Consider the following 22962-nt stretch of genomic DNA (forward strand, 5'->3'; position numbering starts at 1 on the left):
AAATTCTAAAGCTGATACAGGCGGGGACCTGAACACCGAGAAGCCCTGTGATGTCTCCCCGGCCGAGAGGCTGGCTGGGCCAGGTCAGCAGTCTTAAAGATGGACCTCCTTTCCTGGAGACCCCAGAGGCTCTGAGAGCCCCCGTAAGATCCAAAATACACCTGTAATGTGCCCGGGACATAACAGTAATTGCTCAGAACACCTGATAGGCCTGTAGCGGACAGAACAACAGTCCCCCAAAGACGTCCGTGTCCTAATGCCCTGAACCTATGAATATGCCGCCTTATATGGCCACAGGGACTAGGCACGTGTGATTAAATTAAGGGTTTTGCGGTGAGGACATCATCCCGGGTTGTCCGGGTGAGTCCGTTGTAATCACAAGGGTCCTCGAAAGTGAAAGGAGGAGGCAGGAGAGCATCGGGGAGGGTGAGACGTGGCTACGAAATTTTTAATTTAATTTAATTTAATTTTTTAAATCCTTATTTTTTTTTAATGTTTTTATTTATTTTTGAGACAGAGAGAGACAGAGCGTGAGCAGGGGAGGGGCAGAGAGAGAGGGAGACACAGAATCTGAAGCGGGCTCCAGGCTCTGAGCTGACAGCACAGAGCCCGATGTGGGGCTCGAACCCAGACAGTGAGATTATGACCTGAGCCGAAGTCGGAGGCTTAAACGACTGAGCCACCCAGGTGCCCCCAATATATATTTTTTAATTTTAAAAATAACGTCTTAACCTCCCACCCAGCCCCAAAAGGATAAAAAACCAATTTCCCCCCAGAGCCTCAAGACCAATGCCACTCTGCTGACACCTTGACTTTGGGCCAGTGAGACTGATGTCAGACATCTGCTTTCCAGAACCGTGAGATAATGAGTCTGTGTTGTTTTCAGCCACTAAGTTTGAGGTAATTTATCACCACAGCCACTGGGGACTAAATAGGAGTTTCCCTGAAGGTCACCCATAACTCAGCGGTAACCAGCCCTCTGTGATAATCCTGCAACATACCTTAACATGTCTGTGGGTGCCTATACCCCGCCACAGAAGCATCTCGACTTCACAGAAGCCACTGGAAGCACCAGTAACAAACTTTGAACATCCATAACATGGCAGTCACCACTTGAGATCTAACCGTCACCTCCCGTCAGCTGACAATACACATATACCTCCTACCTTGACTAAGGTGGCCACATGTCTCTATTTGTCTCACGTGGTCCTCATTTGCAGTTGCTCCCCATATAACTATTTTTAAAAAAATAATTTTAGAGGCGACTGGGCGGCTCCATCGGTTGAGCGACCGACTCTTGATTTTGGATCCGGTCACGATCTCATGGTCACGGGATCGAGCCCCGCCTTGGGCTCCTGCTGAGCGTGGAGTCTGCTTAAGATTCTCTCTCTCCCTCTGCCCCTTTCCCCCACTCCTGGTCTCTCTCTTTCTCTCTAAAAGACAAATTTTTGTAACTTATTTTAAAAATCGACTTTGTTGACGTGCAACTGATACACAATAGAATGTGCCAACTTATCACACCCATTCGGACAAGGTCTGTCAAAAAACAGCGACCACAAAACGGCAGGTGCCGGCCAGGATGTGGAGAAACTGGAACCCTCGTGTATGGCTGGTGAGAGAGTAAACTGGGGCAGCTGCTGTGGAAAACAGTATGGCGGATCCCCCTCCCCCCCAAATTAGGAACAGATTACCATTGATCCAGCAATCCCATTCCAACCCAAGCGTCCGCTGCCAGATGAACAGATACACAAAATGCAGTCCATCTATACAATGGAATATGATTCAGCCTTAAAGGAAAGACATTCTGGGGCACCCGGGTGACTCAGTCGGTTAAGCGTCTGCCTCTCGATTTGGGCTCAGGTCATAATCTCACGGTTCATGCGATCGGGCCCCATGTCGGGCTCTATGCTGACGGCGTAGAGCCTGCTTGGGATTCTCTCTCTCTTTTCTCTGCCCCTCCTTCCGTTGGGTCTCTCTCTCTCCTGTCACTCTCTCTCTCTCAAAAAATAAACTTTTTTTTTTTGAGAGAGAGTGTGCAAGTGATCAAGGGACAGAGAGAGAGAGAGAGAGAGAGAGAGAGAGAGAGAAGGGGGGCTCACCCGCCGTGGGGCTCAAACTCATGAACCGTAAGATCATGACCTGAACCAAAGTCAGAGGCTTAATGCCTGAGCCACTCAGGTGCCCCCCAAATAAATATAAACTTTAAAAAAAAGGACATTCTGACACCTGCTACAACACGGATGAAACTTGAGGACACTATGGTCAGTGAAATAAGACCAGTCACAAAAGGACGGAACGTGTACTATTTCACTTACGTGAGGTATCTAGAGTAGTCCAACTTGTAGGAACCGAAAGTCGAATGGTGATGGCCAGTCCCTGGGAGGGAGGGAGAAATGGACAGCTGTTGTTTCATGAGTATAGAGTTTCAGTTTTGCAAAACGAAAAACTTCTAGACATTGGTTGCCCAACAATGTGAATATACTTAACACTACTGTTAAGTGTATGCACTATACCACACGCTCAAAAATAGCTAAGATAGGGGCGCCTGGGTGGCGCAGTCAGTTAAGCGTCCGACTTCAGCCCAGGTCACGATCTCGCGGTCCGGGAGTTCGAGCCCCGCGTCGGGCTCTGGGCTGATGGCTCAGAGCCTGGAGCCTGCTTCCGATTCTGTGTCTCCCTTTCTCTCTGCCCCTCCCCCGTTCATGCTCTGTCTCTCTCTGTCCCAAAAATAAATAAACGTTGAAAAAAAAAAATAGCTAAGACACGGGGCGCCTGGGTGGCTCAATGGGTTACGCCTCTGACTCCTGCTTTGGGCTCAGGTCAGGATCTCACAGTTTGTGAGATCGAGCCCCACGCTGGGCTCTGTGTTGACAGCATGGAGCCTGCTTGGGATTCTCTCTCTCCCCCTCTCTCTCTCTCTCTGCCCCTCTTCCTCCTCTCTCTCTCTCTCAAAATAAACAAACATTTGTTGAAATAGCTGTGTATTTTGTTATGTGCATTTATACCACGATCCCAATTTTAAAAATGTAATGCACCCACTTCAAGCTAACAATTCAACAAGGTTCCAGACGGAACATTTCCAACCTCCCCTAACATTCCTTCCCGACCCCCTGCCCCAGGCCACTGCCGCTCTGCCGTCCATCGTGACTCGCTACGCTTGCTTCTTCTGGATGTCGTCTGAATTGAGCCCCACGGTATGTACCCTTTTGTGCCCGGCTTCTCTCTCCAGGCGTGATGTTTTTGAGATTCACCCACGCTCTTGTGTGTATCCAGTCTCTTCCTTTTCGTCTCTGTCTCGTCTGCCATCGCGTGGCTGGACCACAACGTGCGCATCCGTTCACCTGTTGACAGGTGTTTGTGCTGCTGCGATGCTAATTAGTATGAATCAAGCTGCCGCGAACACTCCTGCACAGATCTCTCTACGGATTTCCATGGTCGCTTCTCTCGGGGGAATCTCTAGGCGTGGGTCGGATGGTAGGTGAACGTGAAAGTTTAGAAGACACTTCCGGTCTCCCAAAGGGGTTGCGCCATCTTGGGTCCCCACGCTCAGCAATGTCTCGAAGCTCCGGCGGCTCGGGGAGGGTATTTCTGACCCAGGAAAGCCTTCAGCAGTTCTAAATCCAGGTGGAAGGGTTTATCTAGAGAAGCGCAGGAAGGGAGGAAATGCTGCTGGAGGTTGAGGCAGATAAAGGGGGAAAGCAGGAAGCTGGTGGTAACATGTGCCTGATAATCCGTGTTCTCGTGGGAAGATAAGCCTGGGGACCGGGAAGCAGGAGGTAGGGGGTGGGGGTGGGGTCTCTGCTATTTGGTATTACAGCCCCTGAACCCAGACCAAGGAGGAGGTTGGTGAGCAAAGTTGGAGAGAAGGAGTCAGATCAACTCTCTTGGGAGCAAGGAACAATTTCATTCATTCATTCATTCATTCACTCAGTGCAATTATTTCCCTACCCATAAACACTCCTCAGCATTTATGATATGCCAGGCACAGGGATTCCAATGGAGAACAAGAGGTCAGGGTCTCTGGCCACAGAGGAATCCGAAAAAACAGGCAGAGCGGAAGCAGCCATTTGTGAAATCTTATAGACTTTACGAGCCTGTTTATATGAAATTATCGAAACAGGCAAAACTACTCTGGGGTAAAGGAGACGTGAGAACTGTAGTTATGTGGGAGCAGAGGCAGGGGTTGCTTAGGGAGAGCCATGAAAGAACTTTCCGAAGGAATGGATACGTCTTCACAGGGATTTGGGTTCCACAGGCGAATGCATTGGTCAAAGGTCGAAGAAAACGCACTCGGGAATTGCACGTTTTATTGTTTTACTCAAAAGGAAAAAAAGTCAGAATGGCAAATATTGGACTCTAGTTGGTGTTTTGTGGGCTAGAGTTTTAGGGGGAAATGAGCTGATGTCTGCAACTTACTTTGAAAAATGCAGAAAAATTTAAGATGGGGATTGAGGGGCGGAGGGATGCATTGATGTGTAATATACCAATGATGCAGTCTAGGGGTGGGTTTCTCATCCTTAAACTCATTTTTTCTGTATGCTTGAAAATTGTCATAACGAAGTGTTGGGGTTCAGGTTGTGGTTGGTGCCTTTCTGGGGCTCCCAGTCTGGTGGGCAGAGGGGCAGGCGATGAGGAGGGATAGAACATGGTATGCTCCCATGATAAGGTTGCAGGTGGAAGGTTCTGGAAAAGCAACCCCCCATACCCTGCACTTCTAGTCTGAGGGGGGAAGGCAGGGGAGGGAAATGAGGGTCTGTCTCTGAGGGGCCAAGGGGTCTTGTACTGGGAAGCAGGGAGGAGGGGCATGGAGGGTACGCCGGTGCCCTCTGACCCTTTCCCAGTGGGTGTCCCCACCAACAGCCCCCTGAGTGACACACGACCACACTTTCTGGGGCTGAGTCAGCAAGTCAGTGGTGACCCCGAAGCCCAGCCAGGTTTCCTGGACAGACCGGTCCCACCCATCACCCCACTTTCCCAGGAAATGACCTTGTGACAGAATAGACTGTTCTTTCCAAACTCCGACTGCCCTCCCCCCATCCTAGGAAACCCCCTGAGATCCCAAGGCCTCTTACCAGGTTGGCTGAGGTGTCTGGGGAGTCCCCCAAGGTAGGGCAGGACACACTCTCTTCAAGCCCTTGCTAGCTAGCCCCTTCCCCATCTGCCTCAAACCCCCACCCCCATGCCATCCCTGGCTCCAGACACAGATGGCTCCAGTGGGTTAGTCTGGCAGATGTCGACAGAAAGCCCAGAGTCCGAACCAAAACCTGTGCTTGCCACTGACACACTGGGTGAGGCTGGGCACGTGACTTTCCTTCTCTGTGCCTTTGGTTTTGCATCCACCAAATGGGATGACAACAGCAACAGCATTTTCGAGTACTGCGATCGGCTGAATAATGGCTCCCAAAAGGTGTCCCTGTCCCAGTCCCCGGAACCTGTGATGATGTGGCCTTGCATGGTGAAAGGGACTTTATAGACGGGATTCGTTAAATCAAGGATCTGGAGGTGGAGGCCATCCCGGGTTATCCGGGTGGGCCCAATGTCAGCATCACGAGTCCTTATAAGAGGGAGGCAATCAGGGGGCGCCTGGGTGGCTCAGTGGGTTAAGCATCTGGCTCTTGATGTCGGTTCAGGTCATGATCTCACTGTTCGTGAGTTTGAACCCCGCGTCGGGCTCTGTGCTGAGGGTGCAGAGCCTGCTTGGGATCCTCTCTCTCTCTCTCTCTCTCTCTCTGCCTCTTTCCTGCTCTCTCTCTCTCTCACTCTCTCTCTCTCTCTCAAAATAAATAAGTTAAAAACCGAAGAGGGAGGCAGGAAGATCAGAGTCTGAGAAGGAGGTGTGACAACAGCAGCAGAGTCGGAGAGAGATCAGAAGTTCTCCGCTGCCGACTTCAAAGCTGGAGGAAGGGGCCACAAGCCAAGAGGTGTGGGTGGGCCCCTGTAGAAGCAGAAAGAACAGCAAGGAAACCGATTCTCCCCTTGACTTTCCAGGAGCACAGCCCTGTGGACGCCTTGATTTTAGCCCAGTGAGGCCTGTGCTGGGACTTCTGACCTCCAGCTCTGTGAGATAATAAACTTATGTTGTTTAAAGCCGCCAAGTCAGCGGCTGGTACTTCCTTAGCGCAGTCCTAGGACGCTCACACGGCTGTGACGCTTCGTGGCGCAGCTACGGCGCGCCGTGTGCCGTGTGCCGAGCCCTGGGCTGGGGACGCGGTGACAGTCCTGCCCTTCCCACTCCCGGAGCGCACCTTCCAGCGGGTACCGGTAACAAGCAAACCACACGCGTCCACACACAGGAGGTAGGTCATAGAGACGGTCCCAGGGGTGACTGTCACCGCCCTCAGAGAGCAGACACCTGGAGGACGAAGAAGGGCCACGGAGAGGCCTCGAAACCCAGAGAAGCCTGTGGGTGTGGCTGCAGCAAAGGGGCAACCGTGCAGGAGAAGGCGCCAGCCACACAGGGCCCGGCTGGCTGCGGGGGGCCGGGGCTTCCTTGGAGGGGCCTTCGCGGGGCGGGGTGTAGGGGTTACTCACGGGAGAGACTCCAGCGCTCCCCAGGGGCTCGCCTGTGCTGTGGGCTTGTCTCCGTTCGGCACCCGTGGAAAGCTTTAGGAGCACGAGGCCCTAGGTAGGAGGATTGTGTTTCTTCCCACTTTACAGACGGGGAAACTGAGGCCCGAGAGGATACAGTCAGCCCGCAAGGAAAGGGGGTGGAGCTGGAACGCCACCCGCCCTCTCCTCTGCCCACCCAGTGGGGGGGGGGGGGTCGCCCAGTGGGGGGCAGTGACCAGATGTGTCCAGCAGGGGGCACACGCCTCCTGTGCTGGCCCAGCTGGAGAACCTTCGCGCAAAAGGGCCCGATGGAGTAGAAAAAGCAAACGATCTAGACCAAAGTCTTATGGGGCTGGGGGCCTGGGTCTTTGAGGGGCCGGGGACCTGGGGCCTGGATTTCTGAATCCCTGAGGGGCTGGGAGCCATCCTTCAGCCTGGTCCCCACACGGTACCCTGTCCCCTCAAAGAACCGTGGACATTGTCAGAAAGAAATCCCCAAATCTCCCAGTGTGGGCCTGGAATGTTCTCAGGATTCCTGGGATGAGCTGGCTCAGCCCCCCAGTCACTGGGGATGTGCTGGGGTCTGGGGGGTGGTGTGGAGGTGCGGGCAGTGGGCCCCGGAAGGCCTTCTGAAGAAAGGATGTGGACAAGCCGACTTCTGGACCCCCTCATCCTGAGCCCCCCTCCAACCTCTCCCTCCATCCCAGCAACACACAGGAACAAAACCAGCTGGGCTCCAGACCCCCAGGCTCCAGGAAGATGAAAATGCAAAGCCAGCCTCCTCCTGTCCCACACTGGCCTTCCCTCTTCCTGTTGACAAGGTCACTGCAGGGGTGGGGGTCGGGGAGGGGAGCAAGGAGGGGTGTGAGTGAGTGTGGGGGGTGTGGCTGGGAGCTGGGGCTAGCCCTCTGGCCCCTCAGCTCCCAGTCCTGGGGAAGGTGCCCATTTAATGTAGGAGCTCAGGGCTAGGGAGAGGGGAGTGCAGAGGGCTGTTGGGCGTGGGGGGGGGGGGCCTCTGAGCCTGTGAGTGAGTGAGGAGTGAGTTCAGGACCAAATGAAGGTCAGGGGAGGGGGCTGGGCAGAAGATGGAGACGTAGGAAGTCAGCAGGGGTTGGGGGTGATTGAAGCCGAGGGGGGGTCATGGAGAGGCAGAGAGAAGTCCCTGAGGGGAAACTGAGGCGTGCATGGGGGCGGGGAGGAGAGCAGAGGCAAACGGGAGGGCTGTTAGTGGAGGAGAGCTACTTTTTCCCCATCAGCCTCTCCTCTGGGACAGCAAAGGGGACCCTCGTGCGTGTCTGTGTGACCGTGTATGTCTGTGTCTGTCTGCACGTGTCCGTGGGCCTGGAACGTTCTCCGCGTGTCTGTGTGTTTCGTTTCTTTGTATGTTTCCGTGCGTTTATGGGCGGGGGCGGGGGGGGGGTTGTGTTGGTACGTGCGATTGTGTTACTTGTGTCTCCGTGCACACGGGGTGTGTCTATCTTGTGTGTGTGGGGTGGCCACATTTGGACCTGTGTGTGTGTCCCTACCCCCGCGCCTACCTGTGCGTATGCCTCCTGTGATTCGTCGTGCGTGTGTGTGTCTGCGGTTAAGCCGCGTAGGGACCGTCAGTCTCTCTGTGCCTGCGTGCCTCTGCCGATGACGGTGTCACGTCACCCCGGGTGTGTGCGTGCCTCTGTGTGCCTGCGTGTTGGGGGCCCCCACCTGTACCCCTCACTCGGCTCTCACGTGAGCCCGACCCCGGTCCTGCAGAATTTCCACTTTCCCAGAGCACTGGGGTCCTTCCTGCAGGAGGTGATAAGGCTTCCGTGCCTGTCAGGGAGGCGCTGGCCAGGACCCAAGCTCGGTGCCCTCCTCCGTCGGGGAACTGAGACCCAAAGAGGGCAGAGGCTGTGGAAGCCACGTGGCCAAGCTGGGGGAGGCCGCAGGGCAAGCCCCTCTCTGGGACCTGGGGCCTCTGGGAAAAGGCCGAATGGATTTCCCCTGTCTGGGAGGGGGCGGGGCACCAGCTCAAGGCTTTGAGGTTGCAAAGCCCCCGGAGAGGGCCTCCGGCAACCAGCATGAAACAGAAGGAAAATCCAACCTTCCCGAGGGGTCTGCTCAGACCTCCCTTCACGTCCCTCAGGTTCAGAACCCTCCAGTCTAAACTAGCCCTTCTCCCCCGCCCCCAGGACCCTAACCCTGCTTTTCCAGCACCTAAGACTGTCCTGCGGATTTGTGAATTTTAAACTTTGTTTTTATGCTGCATCGTGGATGAACCGTGAGGGTGTCATGCTAAGTGAAAGGGACTAAACACCAAAGCACAGACCCTGTAGGATCCCAGTTAGATGCCGTCCCTAGAGGAGTCCCCTCCGCAGAGACAGGAAGTAGATGGAGGGAGCCAGGGGCTGGGCGAGGGCAGGGGGAGTTGGTGTTTCGGGGGGGGGACAGAGTCTCAGTTTGGCAAGATGGAAAGTTCTAGAGACTGAGGGCGGGGATGGTGGCGCGGTGTGAGTGTGCTTAACGCCCCTGCAAATGATTCAAATAGTAAATTTTGTGTTCTGTATATTTTATCACGATGAAAAACCGAAACCTCCCTCGCAAGAACTGGGCCCTTGTTCTCCGAACCTGACACCCAGTAGATGCCCAAATAATGGTTGTTGAGTAAATGAAAGAGGAGAGGTCATCTGTCCCCAGCAGATGGAGGGACAGACAGAGACACAGAGAAAGCGTGTTCAAGCCCGAAGCCAGAACCTTCTCTTTGTCTGTAAATCATGCTTCAAAGCAGTGGTTCTCAACTGGGGGTGATTCTGCCCCTCAGGAGGCATTCGGCGATGCCTGGAGACATTTTTGGCGGTCGCGACTAGGTAGAAGGGGGGACTACTACTGGCAGCCAGAGGCTAGAGGCCAGGGATGTTGCCAAAGACCCTGCAATCTACAGGACAGCCCCCCACCCCAACAACAAGGAATCATCCGGCCCCAGTGCCAACAGAACTGAGAATGAGAAACCCGGTTTCAAAGCCACCTCCTCCTGCAAGCCCTTTGGGATTTGACACACCCACTTCCCTCCCGCCCCACACCCCAGCTCCTTCCTTTCTCCCTTTTGCAGCACCAGGAGGGACCGATCAGGTGGGGAGAGCCGGGGGCTGGGCCACCAGGGTGGGGTTGGGGTCAGCGTGGATGTTCCTTCATCACATTGGAATTGAACGCGGGGCCCTGTCCTAGGTGCTGAGGTTCTAAATTTAGAGGTTGAGGCTCCTCTCCGCACAGGGCACAGGTGTTGGGGGTGAGTTGGGGTTGAATAGCGTCGGGCCGGGGCCAGGGTGGGGACCCGCCCGGGGATCGTTTGTCATTGTTGCAGGACCCCTGACTCGTTCCTCCTGCGTCCAGATCCAGGTCTGTGCCGAGCGGGGGGCCGGGGCGGGGGGGGGGCCGGGGGTGGGGGGGGCTGCCCCGGGCTCAAGGATCCCAAACGTGAAAGAAGAACTGACACCCTCGATGGGGGCCCACATCCGCACGGTTTCCTGTTTTTCCCTTGAAGTGAACAGAGCCCTGGGTCGATACCGCAGAAGGGAAGAGGGAGGGGTCAGTCGCGTGACAGGGTTTAGTGCAGCCCCGAGTAGGGGGGTTGAGATGTCACCCCCAAAGCATCCTCTTGTCCAAGTTCGGTCTTGGCAGGGACCCAGCTTCGCAGGAGCCGTGGAACCTTCCGGAAGGACACGGTGGAGACGGTGGGCACCAGTGTGGACGGGGGCTGGGCACCTGGGCTGCAGAGCTCTCAGAGGTTCAGGAACACCAAACCGCATCCCCACCCCATCCTCGATTCGACACCTCCTACCCCGTCCTGTGTCTTCACTGCCACCCAGCGAGGCTTCTTCCCAAACTCTCTCCTCTTCCTTCCTGTGTCCTCAGCACTAGGACAGCCCCGCTGTCTACCAGAGACTGCGACTGACACCCAGTCAAGTGTTACAGCATCTTCTGGGTGCCCCCCCCCCCATCCTCACCCATCACCAAAGCCCGTCTCTTCTCAAACCTGTCTGTTCATTCCCACAGCCACTGTCCCAGACACCTCCTCTGGTGCCTGGACCTGGTGACAGCTCCCCAGCGTCCCCACCCCCACCTGGCCCCATGATGACACTCAGGGCCCCCCCCCCGCCCCAGGGCTCCTGCTACCTTCTGTCCACCCAGCAGCCCCAGTGACCTCTCTCTGGTGCCCACCTGACCACTCTCTTCCCTACAATGACCATCCCCTGTCCCTTGGCAAAACACGCCGTGGGTTCAAGTCCCCGCAAGTAGCCCAGATCGAGTTGAGAGGGACAGTCGGGGCCCTGAATGAACAGCCTCAACCCAACAGTCATTCAGGCAGTACACATGTACTGAGGGCCACCCCTCCATGCTGGAAACACAGTGTGACACATGAGGCAGCTTCGTGCCTGCTGTCCTGGAGTGCAAAGTCCAGGGGACATGTCGGGCCAGGCCCCTCCCCATCTGGTGGTTGGCCCAGATCGGTCCCGGTGGGAAAGTGGGACACAGGGGCCCAAGTGGGCGTCTTGCAGAGTGAGAGGCAGAGCATCAAGCCTGGGGGACGGAGGCAGCCCTTCCCGGCGTGGGGATTGGCCTGGGGTGTCCCCCAATCAAGAATGGGAAGAGGGTTAAGGATCAGAGGACACAGTTTAGGGAGGAAGGGCAGGGTGTGAGGTGTGAAGAAGTCCCCATAAGGGGCGCCCGAGTGGCTCAGTCCGTCAGGCGTCTGACTTTGGCTCAGGTCATGATCCCACGGTTCGTGGGTTCGAGCCCCACGTCGGGCTCTGTGCTGACAGCTCGGAGCCTGGAGCCTGCTTCCGATTCTGTGTCTCCCTCTCTCTCTGCTCCTCCCCCACTCCTGCTGTCTCTCTCTGTCTCTCAAAAATAAAATAAAAACATTAAAAAAAAAAAAAAAAAAAAGAAGTCCCCATAAATCCAAGGCTAGGCGCACGGGGGTTAGGGCTGCTGACTTGGGGCCTGCGCTGCCTGGGTTCAAATCCCGGCATTGCCACTTATGAGCTGTGCAACTTTGGACAAGTTACCTAACCTCTCTGCGCTCCACATTCTTCACCAAGAAGGCAGCATGAGGAACAAAAGCATCTACCTCATAACGTGCGAACGTTAAATGTTTCGATGCACCTGGGACACCGGGACCTGTCCCCCCCCCCCAGCTCCCTGGCACACACTGGTATTAAATTCAACCCTGTAACAAAATTGTTACTATTTGACCAGAATGTTGTCTCATGGATCTTTCTGTTTCTTCCCTACCTCCAGGCTCCCTCCTTGCTCATCCCTCTCTCTTTCGCTCTCCTTTTCTTCCCTCTTCCCTGCCACAGTGGTATAATGACTTCGCCACGTTAGTTCAGTCCTGGCTCTCCCACTTACTTCCTCCAGCACTCTGGGAACGTGGCTTAGCCTCTCTGGACCTCAGTGCTGCTCACCTGCGTAATGGAGATAATAATAGGACGGACTTTACCGGGTTGTGGGGAGCATCAGGGGAGGCCATGCGTGTAATATGGGTAACCAGGTGGCAAGCCCATAATTAGGCCTGTGAAAATAGAAGCCGTGGGTGGGCCTGCTTTCAGAAGAAAACTGTCTCCCCAGGCCAAGGTCCTCACCACCACCCGCGGCCCCGCCGGCCCCTCCAACCCGCCCCAGCGGACCAGGACAGCGACGCCGTTCGCAGCGCATGTGAGTGCGAGATACGTGCGAGTGGGTGGGCGTGCGACTGCGTGTCTGCGTGTGAATGTGGGAGCACACGCATGTGACCCTCTGTGCGTGTGTGTGTGTGTGTGTGTGTGTGTGTGTTGGGGCCGGCAGTGGGACGTGGACGTTGAAGGTTCCTTGGAAGGAGCGGCCTCGGGGCTGGGTCTCAAGGGACAGAAGGGCGGTGGGCAGCGGGCAGCGTGGACAGAATCGGCAGGCGCGCGGGGTCCTGGGTTGGGGCAGTTGAAGCCAGCGCCTGGCGTGACCGAGCAAAACAGATGAGCTTGGTGGGTGCACCGGGGGCTGATCGTGCGGACCCCAGAGGGCCGCGGAAAGCCGTCCGCAGGGCTGGGAGCTCCTAAGTCAGAAAGACGGCCCGGCATCGGGACCCTGCCCCCTGGCACTCACTGGCAGACACCCATCAGGGGGCCGTGTCCCCAGGTGGTTGAGCGAATAGGCTCCGATGTCACCTGTCCTGGGTTCAAGTCCCCGTTCTACCATCGTGTGGCATGGACAAATTACTTACCTCCTCGGGGCCTCAGTTTCCCCAGCTCCCCACCAGCAGGTTAACCGAGCGCCTGCTGCGTGCCACGCCCATCGTGCTTCATCCAGTGGGCTTGGCACGGTCACCCCTCGTTGACAGATGAGCAAACTTAAGTCGCTCGTCCTGGGAGAAGCCGGGACTCAGCCCCCAGTCTGTCCAGCTTGGGCTCAGGCACGTTTGGCTGCAGGATGGTCAGGCCTCTGGCCTCTTCCATGATGGCACAAGGTCCAGTTGGAGCTGCCGTTAATCAGAGCCTGGTCACTCCCCACACCCACCTCCCCGGGGCTCAGAGAGGGGAAGCATATTGCCCATAGTCCTACGGCAAGAAAGGCAGCCTGTAACCAAACCCGCCCTCTTTGGCACAACATAGGTGCTCGAAAGACTTTGGGGCGCCTGGGTGGCTCCCTCGGTTAAGCCTCTGACTCCTGATTTTGGCTCAGGTCACGATCTCACGATTCATGGGCTCGAGCCCCGCGTCAGGCTCTGCGCTGGCAGTGTGGAGCCTGCTGGGGATTCTCTCTCTCCCTCTCTCCCTCTCTCTCTCTGCCCCTCCCTGCTCACTCCCTCTCTCTCTCTCTCAAAATAAACAAATAAACTTAAAAAAATTTTTTTGTAAAAGTCAAGAGACTTTAAAGATGCCTTGGGCACATTGCAGAAGAGGAAGCTGAGGTCTGGTGACGGAGTTTCTGCACCGCCCAGCAAGGCCTGGCACACAGCAGGTGCCTGATAAGTGTTTAGGATCTGAAGACCCACTGTGCGCGCACAGCATCTTGCCGAGACATTCACCTATGTTGTCATCTCATTTGATCCTACCTCGACCTTGTGAGTTGGGTACGAGCGTCCCTCCCATTCTATAGAGGGGACACTGACGCTCGGGAAGGTTGAGTCCCAAGCCACGTTGGCAACCGGCGGTGACAGCAGCAAGCTGATGATGATATTTGTGGGGCGACGGACCAGCCCTCGATCGAAGCACCTGACACATCCGTGAAGGGCACGTCACCACCCTGTGGTGCGGGTGTTACTGGCGTTTTATGGATGAGACGGTTGGTTTTGAGGTTCGGTCACTCGCTGCATTTATGAGGCACCTGCTGTGTACCCGGCCCGCGTTGGCTCTGGGGCGCCCACCTCTGGTCTCAGGCCTGTGTCTCCCAGCGAAATGCCGCGCTGACTCCTGGTCACGGACAAAACAAAATCAGCCAGTGGTCACCGAGCTCCTCAAGTCCCAGACGCTGTCCTGCGCCCGTAACCAGAGCCTGACGTCTAACCTTAATGCTCCTCAGAACCCGGATCCCGGCCAGAGCCGCGACTACACCCGCTAAGTGGGCTGCCTTGGGAGGTGGTGAGCAGCCTGTCCCTGGGAGAATCCAAGCAGGGCGGCCATGGAGGAACATGTCTACTCAGGTGAGAGGGCTCTCTGGAGCTGACCCTGGCAAAACCAAGCACCTGGCCTCCTCCCTTCCACCCAGGAGAGGAGAGGGGTTCCTGGGTCTGTCTCTGGGAAGAAGGCCCAGCAAGGGGTGAGGGGGAGGTGAGCCCCGACTGGCCTTCTGGGCACAGAGCCAAGCAGGAGGGGGAAGCCGCAGGCCCCTCCCTGCCCTGACTCAACGCCCTCCAACAAAAAAAATCGGCTCCAGCTCGGGTGCTGGGAGCCCGGTAGATTTGGAAGTAGAACGGGGACTCAGCAAGGAGAATCCAGCACGATGAATCCTCACGGCCAGGGCGAGGGCAGGGGGCCCGGACCCACGGTGGGGAGTCAAGGTAGAGTCCTGGGGGCCCCAGGGATTGTGGTGAGGCTCCGGGGGGTCTGACATCCGGGGGAAAGGCTGGGGAAGGGCTTGGATATGGAGGAAGAACACAGACCCAGCGTCCTGGGTTTAGAGAAGGGGTGCGGGGTGGAGAGGACAGCCACAGGGTGAGGGCAGGAGGTCCAAGGGGAAGGAGGACCCAGCTTCCTGGGCGTAAGGCTGGAGCTCGGGCGTTGGTGTGTGAGGGCGTAAGGGAAGAGGGTCGCAGCGAGAGCTGGGTGGCGGTCGGCCACCTGATGGGGGACCACGGAGGGAGGGTCTCCGCTCCCGGCCCCCCACCCCGGGCTGCCTTTCTGGACGGTGCCCTGGCCCCAAGTCAGGCTTGCTGACCACTGGGGTGTGAGCAGAAGGGCTGGACGGACGGAGGGACAGATTCAGAGATGCGCAGACGCAGAGATGGATGGAGTCGGGGTGGGGGGCAGCGGTGGGGCACGAGGGCGGCATGTGGGGAAGGTGTGCGGAGCAGGCTGGGGGTCCACTGAGACCCACGGCTTTAGTGTGGGCTCTGGACAGGCTCCCAGGACTTAGGGGCTGTGGGTGACGGGGAGACAGGCAGAGCCAAGCCCCGTCTCACGCTGCACCCCTTGGCGCTCCCCCCTCCACGCCCGGCAGAGTTCCCAAACCTTCCCGGAAGGCGGCGGCGGTGCTGTGGGCAAGGGACCCAGATGGCACTGTTGGGGCTGGTGACCGTCATGCTGTGGGCCGGACTGCTGACCCTGCTTCTCTTCTGGCGTGAGGACACCCCCAGCCCCATGCGGCCCCTCTCTTGTGCTCTCTCCCAGAACCCCACTTTCAGATGCTGGGACGTCGCGCCCCTCCGAGTCCAATTTCCCCATCGTGCCTCCCACCTTGTCCCCAGCGGCCCCCTCCCGAGGCCCTCTGCCCCCCCCCACCCGAGAGCTCCCCACCCCGTCCAGCGTCTCTGTCTCCCATCCTTTCTGTGCCTCCCGAGTGGTATATACCCAAGGCGTCCCTCCCCAGCTGACAGGTGGGGGGGGGGGTGTGGTCGGGGGCTCCTGAAAACCCGTCTTCGCCCCTCCTCTTCTCCCCTCCCCAGACTGGGACGCTGTACAGAATCTGAAACAGCTGGAAGAAACCACTGCCCGGAACGGTAGGGGGGGGGGGAGGGGCGGGGGGAGAGGAGGCAGGGAGGGGGGCTCTCGTCCTGCTTCGGCCACTGGCCGCTGTGGGACGTGGGAGAAGGACGGGGCTCCAGCATCCCCTGCCGGGAAGTGGGGGTCAGCCTGCCTTGCCCCCTCCCCTTGGGGTGAAAACCCCGAGCCTCTGGGAGAGACGGAGGCTCTACGAGGTGTCTGATGGGCTGTTAAGTAATGGCTCCAGGCCTCGGTTCCCGCACCTGTAAAGCGGGCATCATTTCAGGGTGTCGAGGCAGAAACGAGCGGAGACTTGGTGAAGCATTTAGACCTGCCTCCAGTGAGCTTGCAGGAAACGCCGGCTGCTTTTACGTTGCGTTCTGGGTGCGGGGAGGGTACACGTGTTCATCCTATTCTTGCCTGCGTCTTCCTCGGTACCTGGTCCCCAAAGTGAAGATGCGAGGGGACCCTGCACTCGGGGCCAGGGAGGGGAAGGATTTGAGGACGTGCCTTCCTGGTTCCTGAGGACACATCGTCTTTCCTGCGGTTCTAGTCTCTCAGGTTGCCAAGGACTTGGAAAGACACAGAGGGGACGAGATGGCCCAGAAATCCCAGGGTGAGCGATGTCAGCTCAGGTCGAGGAGGAGGAGTGGGGTGGGGGTGGGGGAGCCTGGATTCACATGTGGACAGAGTGCTCTAGGCCACCAGTGAATGGCAAAGTGAGCAGGGGACCCCGAAGACAGAGGCGAGAAGGACAAAGGGGCCAGCGGGGGAGCTGAGGGGAGGGGGGGGGCGGGGGCGGCCCTGAGGACCTGCTTACCACTGAGCCCCCTCCCCTGCACCCAGCTGCCCAGGTGTCACAGAACATGGAGGAAATCCAAGCTGAACAGAAAAGAATGAAAGCTCAGGGTGAGAGGCTGGTGGGGACGGGGGTCCTAGAGCTGGGAGGGACTGAGAGGCTGGGGGCCGGGCTCGGGGACTCCCAGCCCTGACCCCAGCCCGGCCCCGTCAGACTCTGAGCTCTCCCGGAACCTGGATGGACTTCGTTCGGACCTGAGCAACCTCAAGTCCCAGAGTGAGCCTTGGGAGGGGAACGGGGTAGAGGGTGGAGGGGGGGGGGGCGGCGGGGGGCGCGCTCCAAGCTCGTCTCTGACCACCGTCCCCCACCCAATCACCCGAGGCTTGAACGAGAGGCGCACAGCCTTGCACTCGTTGGAAAGGCTCCAGCAGGAGGTGGTAAAGCTGTGGATTGAGCTCCACGTGTCCAACGGTGAGTGTGCTTGTGAGCCTGAGCCTGTGGTGTGCCGGGGCGTGCGAGCGACGGGACGGGTGTTGGGGGGGGGTGTGCTAGAGGGCTGCACGTGACAGCGTGGACGGGTGTGGGCTTATGTGTGCGGCAGGGTCCATGGGGGACACGCGGCAGTTTCTCTCTGAGTCCAGCCGCCTCTCTCCACGGAACTGGAGTGGGGGGGGGGCGGCGGGGGGGGTAGCTCGCACGCTTTTTTTCCCTCCTTCAGGTCGAAGCTTCTCTGTTGTGTCACCATCTCTGGGTTCACTTTGCTTCTCCTTCCTCTGCCCCTCGTGGCTCAGAAGAGGGTCATCAGTAGGACGCCCTCAGCCACAGCCCTCCCAGAAGATTGTCTGAGCAGCCGCGGGGCTCAAGGGGGCGGGTCCCCTCTGCAGAGACGGGGCAATGCTGGTGGTGACAAGGCTTGGGGTGAGGGGTGGCCCCGGCAGGCTTCAGGAAGAGCAGAAGTCCCGTCAGCGTGCCTTCAACCTGGGACAGGAACCCGGGCGCTCCCCACCCCCCACCCTTGGTTTTTGACTTTCCACCCCTGGGAAGCCCCTGCTGCCCTAGTTGGCGAAGAGAAGAGGAAGGTTCTGTGCTTGGTGTGGAGTGCAGCCCCCCGGGGACATGCCGTGGCTGTGGGAATCCCAGCCAGAAAGCCGGCAGTGGTCCCCTCTGGGGAGGGCTCCGGGCCACGTTCATGTGGATGGATGACCTCCCAGTTCCTACCCGGTCCCTGGGGTGACCTGGGGGCTGAGGCCAGCTCCAGGGCTGTCTCTTGATGGGGACACAGGCAGGGTACCTCCCTCCAAGTTTTCTTCAAGTGCCCGGGGATATCCCCTTCCGGTTTTAATGTTCCCCACCCCCCCTGCACCAGTGGCCACATACTGGTTACTGGCCCATGTGTGAGAAACACATCCAGCTTTGATCCCCCAGAGGTTGGGGACCCCAGGTCTCGTTTAAAAATTCCTCCAAAGCTCTGGAGCCCTCTCTGCATGTCATTCCAAGAAAAGCTGTTTTCAATCAAGAGGGAGTCAACCCAGTAACAGTGGGTTTAACCCCCCGTCTGGGAGTCCTGGGTGGGAGGTGTGGTTGACAGTGCCTAAGAGTTTCTCCGGGATGTGGACAAGAGGAGACAGAGACCAAGGTGGCCCCAGGTCAAGGCCATGCGGACCCGGCCCTCCCTAAGCTCTCCTGCTCGGTCCCTCCAGCTAGACAGAAATCGTCGCATTCTCCCCAAATCTGGTCAACAAGGCTGGTTTTGGGGGTGCCGGGAGCAATGGCCACCAGGGTTGTCACTGGAGCTGTTGGTGGGGACAATACAAGGGGACCGTGATGCTGGCAACCGTGGCCTCGGAGGTCGGCCCTGGTGATTAAGCCGTGGCTGGTGTGACGATGGTGTTGGCCATGCTGGTGGCACTGGAGAGAGGTTGCTGGCGATCCTGGGTCCCCCCGGTGATGGCGGTGGGACTGAAGGTGCCGCCGAGAGCGGTGGGGTTGGTGGCCATGGTGTTGGCGGTTGACACGCTTCTGACCGTGAACGTGTTTGTGGTGATGGCGTTGGTGGTCGAGGGGCCACGAGCCACAGAGCTGGTGACGTGGTGATGCCGCGGGTCTCTTTGTGGGGCTGATGCTGGCAGAGGCCAAAGAGCTGCTGGCCAAGAGGTGTCTACGATGACGGTGTCGGTGACAGGCATTCGGGGAGGGGAGGGGCGATATTTGTGGCAATGGTGCGGGCAGCCGAGGTGCTCCCGCCGGGCGGCTGGTCTGGCCGGGAAGAGGGGCAACCTGCAAGTTGGTCTGCTTTCAGCCCGGACCCCAAGAGTGACCCCAGGAGAGACGCTGCCACCCACCCTGCCTATTGTCCCCACGGTGCCGGCCACGGCGCCGGCCACAGCGCCCGCCACGGCACCGGCCACAACGTCCGCCACCGCGCTGGCCACAGCGCCCGCCACGGCGCCGGCCACAACGTCCGCCACCGCGCTGGCCACAGCGCCCGCCACGGTGCCGGCCACGTCCGCCACGGCGCCGGCCACAGAGCCCGCCACGGCGCCCGCCACGGCCGCGCCCCTGAGCCTCTCCTCCGCCCCAGGCTCCACGTGTAACACGTGCCCCGAGAACTGGGTCAACTTCCAGAGGAAATGCTACTACTTCGGCGAGGGCGCCAAGAAGTGGATCCAGGCCCGGTTTGCCTGCAGCAAGCTGCAAGGGCGGCTGGTCAGCATCCACAGCCAAGAGGAGCAGGTGGGCGGGGCTCTGCAGAGGGCGTGGCCAGCAGGGGGCGGGGATCCCACCGCGACCTCTGTGTGCGGTGGGGGTGGGGACCCCAGGCACAACCCCGCAGCCCCTGCAGCCGCGTCCTGCTCCCCAGGACTTCCTGGCCAGACGCGCCAACAGGAAGGGCACCTGGATTGGCCTCCGGGACCTGGACATAGAGGGGGAGTTTATCTGGATGGATGAGAACCCCCTGAACTACAGGTGAGGCCCAGACTCCGACGGCGGGGGGGGGGGGGGGGTGCCTGTCCGCAGTGGTCGGGTTGAGGGGAGGGGATGTGGGCAGCCGGTGTCCCTGGGTTGCAGGGCGTGGGGAGTGGGGATCCAGGGACGGGGGGAGGGGCCCAGACCCTGAGGGTCGCGTCTAGGCCGAAGGCAGTAGGGCTCCTGCCCCCGACCCCATCCTCTGACCTGAAGTCTTCTGCTCCAGCAACTGGCGGCCGGGGGAACCCAACAACCAGGGCCAGGGCGAGGACTGTGTGATGATGCAGGGCTCCGGGCAGTGGAACGATGCCTTCTGTGGCAGCCGGCTGGACGGCTGGGTGTGTGACCGGCTGGCCACATGCTGACCGCCCCTCCCCCGCCACCTCGGCCCCCTCCCTGGGGTTCCCCGGGAGGTCCTTGGAGACGCAGACCCTGATGGCCCCCTGCCCACTTGCCAGGTGCACCCCTGCGTTGCTCCCCCAGCTCAGACACAGGAGCAGCTGGGCCCACGGCGGGGCCCGCAGCCGCGGCCTGGATGCCTGGTTTGTGGCTAAGGCCCCAGCATCCCTTTCTCCTGCCCAAGAGGAAGAAGGGCTGTTGACCCCTCCCCAGCTCCTGCCAATGCCCCTGAGGGCCTGTCCCTTACTCCTCAGCCCAGCAGGCTGTCACCATGTCCCTGCCTTCAAGGGCTCAGAGTACCCACCTCGAGAACTTTCCAGAGAGCCTCAGACCCCTGTGAGCTTCCTCTGTCGGGCCGCCCCGCAGTCTGCTGGAGTCAGGACCACACCTCCGCCCCACCCCTGGCCTCCCCAGATGCAGTCCCCGTGTCTTAGCACCCCAGGGAGAGGTCCCCAGCTCAGGCAGCCAGTCCCCTTGCCCCCAGCCCATGTCAATAAAATGGGGGCGAAGATGGCCCCATCTCAGAAGCCTCCGGGTGTGGGAGCCGGGAGTTCCAGAACCTGGTGCCTGAGTCCGTCTGAGTATCCAGAGCAGCTGAAGCAGCAATTATATCTCTCCACCGTTTCCCCTCTACTTTATTACAAGAAGCATGTACTAGACAGGGCTGGAGACAAAGCCTCTGGGATCTAATGGAGCAGAGAACACCCTAGACGCCTAAAAGTACCGCAGGGCAGGCAGTGGGCTGGTCCCCCCCGCCTAGGCTGCTGGCAGGAGGGCACAAGCTCACGCATGGGAAGTGCTGAATGGACCTGGTATACAGAAGGCACTCAGTAAATGCTAGCAGGCCCAGGGTGGCCTGGCCACCCAGGTCCAAAGGTGCTGGTATGACTCTGACACAGGTTTTGAAAGAAACAGGTGGCACCAGCCCTGCACCAGAGGCTGAGGAGGGAGGCGGGCCAGGATCGCAGGACACCCCTCGTTAAACTCCTCGCCTACCCACCCCACCCCCAGCTCCCGGCCTAGGAAGAAAGAACCAGGGGCGCCTGGGTGGCTCACTTGGTGAAGGGTCTGGCTTCGGCTCAGGTCATGACCTCACAGTTCGCAGGTTCAAACACCGCGCATCGGTTTGTGCTGAGGGCGGAGCCTGCAGCCTGCTTCCGATTCTGTCTCTGTCTCTGTCTCTCTCTGCCCCTCCCCTGCTTGCACTCTCTCTCTTTCTAAAAATAAATCAACATTAAAAAAAGAAAAGGAAGAACCAGATGGCTCACGTGATTCTCAGGCCTCCTGGAGGGGAATCCGTGGGGGGAGGACCACACTGGACCACCTTGGACCTGGGAGTCAGGGGCCCGGGCCTAGGGGGCTGGGGAGGGCCCTACAGTGGCACCCAGGAGACCTGGGGCCGGGAAAGGGCAGGGATAGAGCTCGTCCTAAGTCACCGGTTACCAAGCCATTGTCCCTCCCAACCCCCCCCCCCCCACCACCACCAATTTCTGCCTCCTCCAGACCCCTCCCAGGCCCCAGGCCAGAGCACAACTACCTACCTGAGCTCGGCAAAGGGGACTCCCAGCCCCACTCTGCAGGTCACCCAGGCCCATGTTGGGATGACAGTCATCACCGGTTTCCCTCACTGAACCCTCCAAATCCTCAGGGAAAGCCATGTGCAGAATCTGTCCACTTCTCACCCCTCCAGCAACCGCCTTGGTATAGCCCCAGCCCTAGCTTGCCTCGATCTCTTCTTCACTGTCCCAGACCTTCCAGAAGTTTCCTTCTGGCTCAGAGGAAAAAAAACCCACAGTCTTACAGGGTGCTTTGCAATTGCAGAATCCCTGCAGCTTGCCTTGTCTCCCCAGCTTGACCTCCTTTCTGCCCTCCCCCAACCCCAGCACCTACACCAGCCTCCTCACTGGCCCTTACACATATAGGCTTGCTCTTTGCCTCAGGGCCTTTGCACATGCCCCCTCCCCTGCTAGCTCTTCAGTGAGGGCTATCCTGGGCTCCCCGTCCTTCCTGTTTAAAATGACACCCCTGACTCCGGCTCCCTTTTACCTTTGATCTCCTTTCTCACCACAGAACACTTCCCCTTCCAACCAAACTTGTCACTCACGGATCTGTGTGTGCTCGCCGCCCTCCCCCCCCCCCCCCAACGCCCAGGGCTAGCATGTGAGCTTCAGGAGGGCAGGAGCATTGGTCTTGCTCTCAGCTGTGACCCCAGCAGCTGACACAGAGTAGGTGTTCAATAAATAGCTGTTGGATAATCAATGTGTGTCCATGGGCAAATGACCTCTTCTCGCAGAACCCACTTCGTGGTCTGTTCGACGAGGGGGAGCCTCATGTCTGGCTGGCTCGCCGAGGGCTGGTGCTGGGTTCCTCCTCCTCACCCCCCACCCCCGGGCCCCCGCCAACCTGTCTGGGGGCTTCAGGACTTCAGCAGGGACTTTATTTGCAGCTCACAACCCCCCGCCCCGCATCCCGCCCTCGGGGACCAGCCCATCTCTTCCTCCCCCTGCCCTTTCTCTCTGGCAAACTTCACTGCCAGGCCTCTGGATGCAGCAGGCTGGGCCATCCCTGCCTCCCGCAACCTGCCCCTCACCCAGCAGGCCCTGCAGGCCAAGCTCGCCAGAGTCCCCGGGGGACCTGAGGCTGCTAAGCCCAAAGCCTCCCGCAGCTCCCCCTGAAAATCCGGCTTCCCAGGCACCAGGTGCCCTGCCCACTCCACCCAGACGGGTGGCTCCCGCCACTGTGCTGACTCCTGGACCTGCCTCCTGGACTCCAGACCTCCAATCCTCCTTGGCTTCCTAGACATTGACCCCTCGCCCCCCGTTTCAGACTGCCGCTGTGACCACCCCCTTCCCCAGGCAACAGCTATTTCCTGACCATGGCCATCCCTGTGCTATACACGGGAGGCGCCCCCAAGTTCCATTTATGGACCACGTATCTTCGAGATGGGCCGACACCCCCCCCCCCCATCACCCTGGTTGGAATTCCCGAAACTGCCCCCTGACCAAACCCGGCGCCTCAGGTCTCCCCACCTCATGCCCGCCTCCACCATGCACCCCCAAAATGCAACGGAAAAGCTGCATCCGTCCCGCCCTTAAACCC

At 58.8% G+C, this 22962-nt stretch overlaps 1 protein-coding gene across 4 annotated transcripts; it reads left to right on the forward strand.

The window, feature by feature from the left end:
* Positions 1–6151: 6151 nt before the first annotated feature.
* FCER2 (Fc epsilon receptor II) lies at positions 6152–22122 on the forward strand. 4 transcript variants are annotated; one of them, XM_045496460.1, is made up of 14 exons: positions 6152–6296; positions 7257–7370; positions 9751–9802; positions 12154–12240; positions 14080–14200; positions 15217–15336; positions 15662–15715; positions 16252–16314; positions 16545–16607; positions 16711–16773; positions 16879–16968; positions 18797–19230; positions 19358–19464; positions 19691–22122. In XM_045496460.1, the coding sequence occupies exons 5-14, from the start codon at positions 14179–14181 to the stop codon at positions 19827–19829; spliced, it is 1155 nt and encodes a 384-aa protein (XP_045352416.1). In that variant the 5' UTR covers positions 6152–6296; positions 7257–7370; positions 9751–9802; positions 12154–12240; positions 14080–14178; the 3' UTR covers positions 19830–22122. The 4 variants fall into 4 exon arrangements, with proteins under 4 accessions (XP_045352416.1, XP_045352418.1, XP_045352415.1 ...); XM_045496462.1 differs by having other exon boundaries at positions 6157–6296; positions 19079–19230; XM_045496459.1 differs by lacking the exons at positions 6152–6296; positions 7257–7370; positions 9751–9802; positions 12154–12240; positions 14080–14200 and adding an exon at positions 14305–14557.
* The last annotated feature ends 840 nt before the right edge of the window (positions 22123–22962 follow it).

The sequence above is a fragment of the Leopardus geoffroyi genome, chromosome A2, assembly GCF_018350155.1.
Source record: "Leopardus geoffroyi isolate Oge1 chromosome A2, O.geoffroyi_Oge1_pat1.0, whole genome shotgun sequence".
Taxonomy (NCBI): domain Eukaryota; kingdom Metazoa; phylum Chordata; class Mammalia; order Carnivora; family Felidae; genus Leopardus; species Leopardus geoffroyi.

Bases quoted from the DNA above. Each gene is read 5' to 3' on its own strand.
- FCER2 (XM_045496459.1), top strand. From the start codon at position 14,500: ATGAATCCTCACGGCCAGGGCGAGGGCAGGGGGCCCGGACCCACGGTG. The intron at 16,608-16,710 runs GTGAGAGGCTGG...CGGCCCCGTCAG, and splicing joins GAAAAGAATGAAAGCTCAGG to ACTCTGAGCTCTCCCGGAAC. The intron at 19,231-19,357 runs GTGGGCGGGGCT...CCTGCTCCCCAG, and splicing joins TCCACAGCCAAGAGGAGCAG to GACTTCCTGGCCAGACGCGC.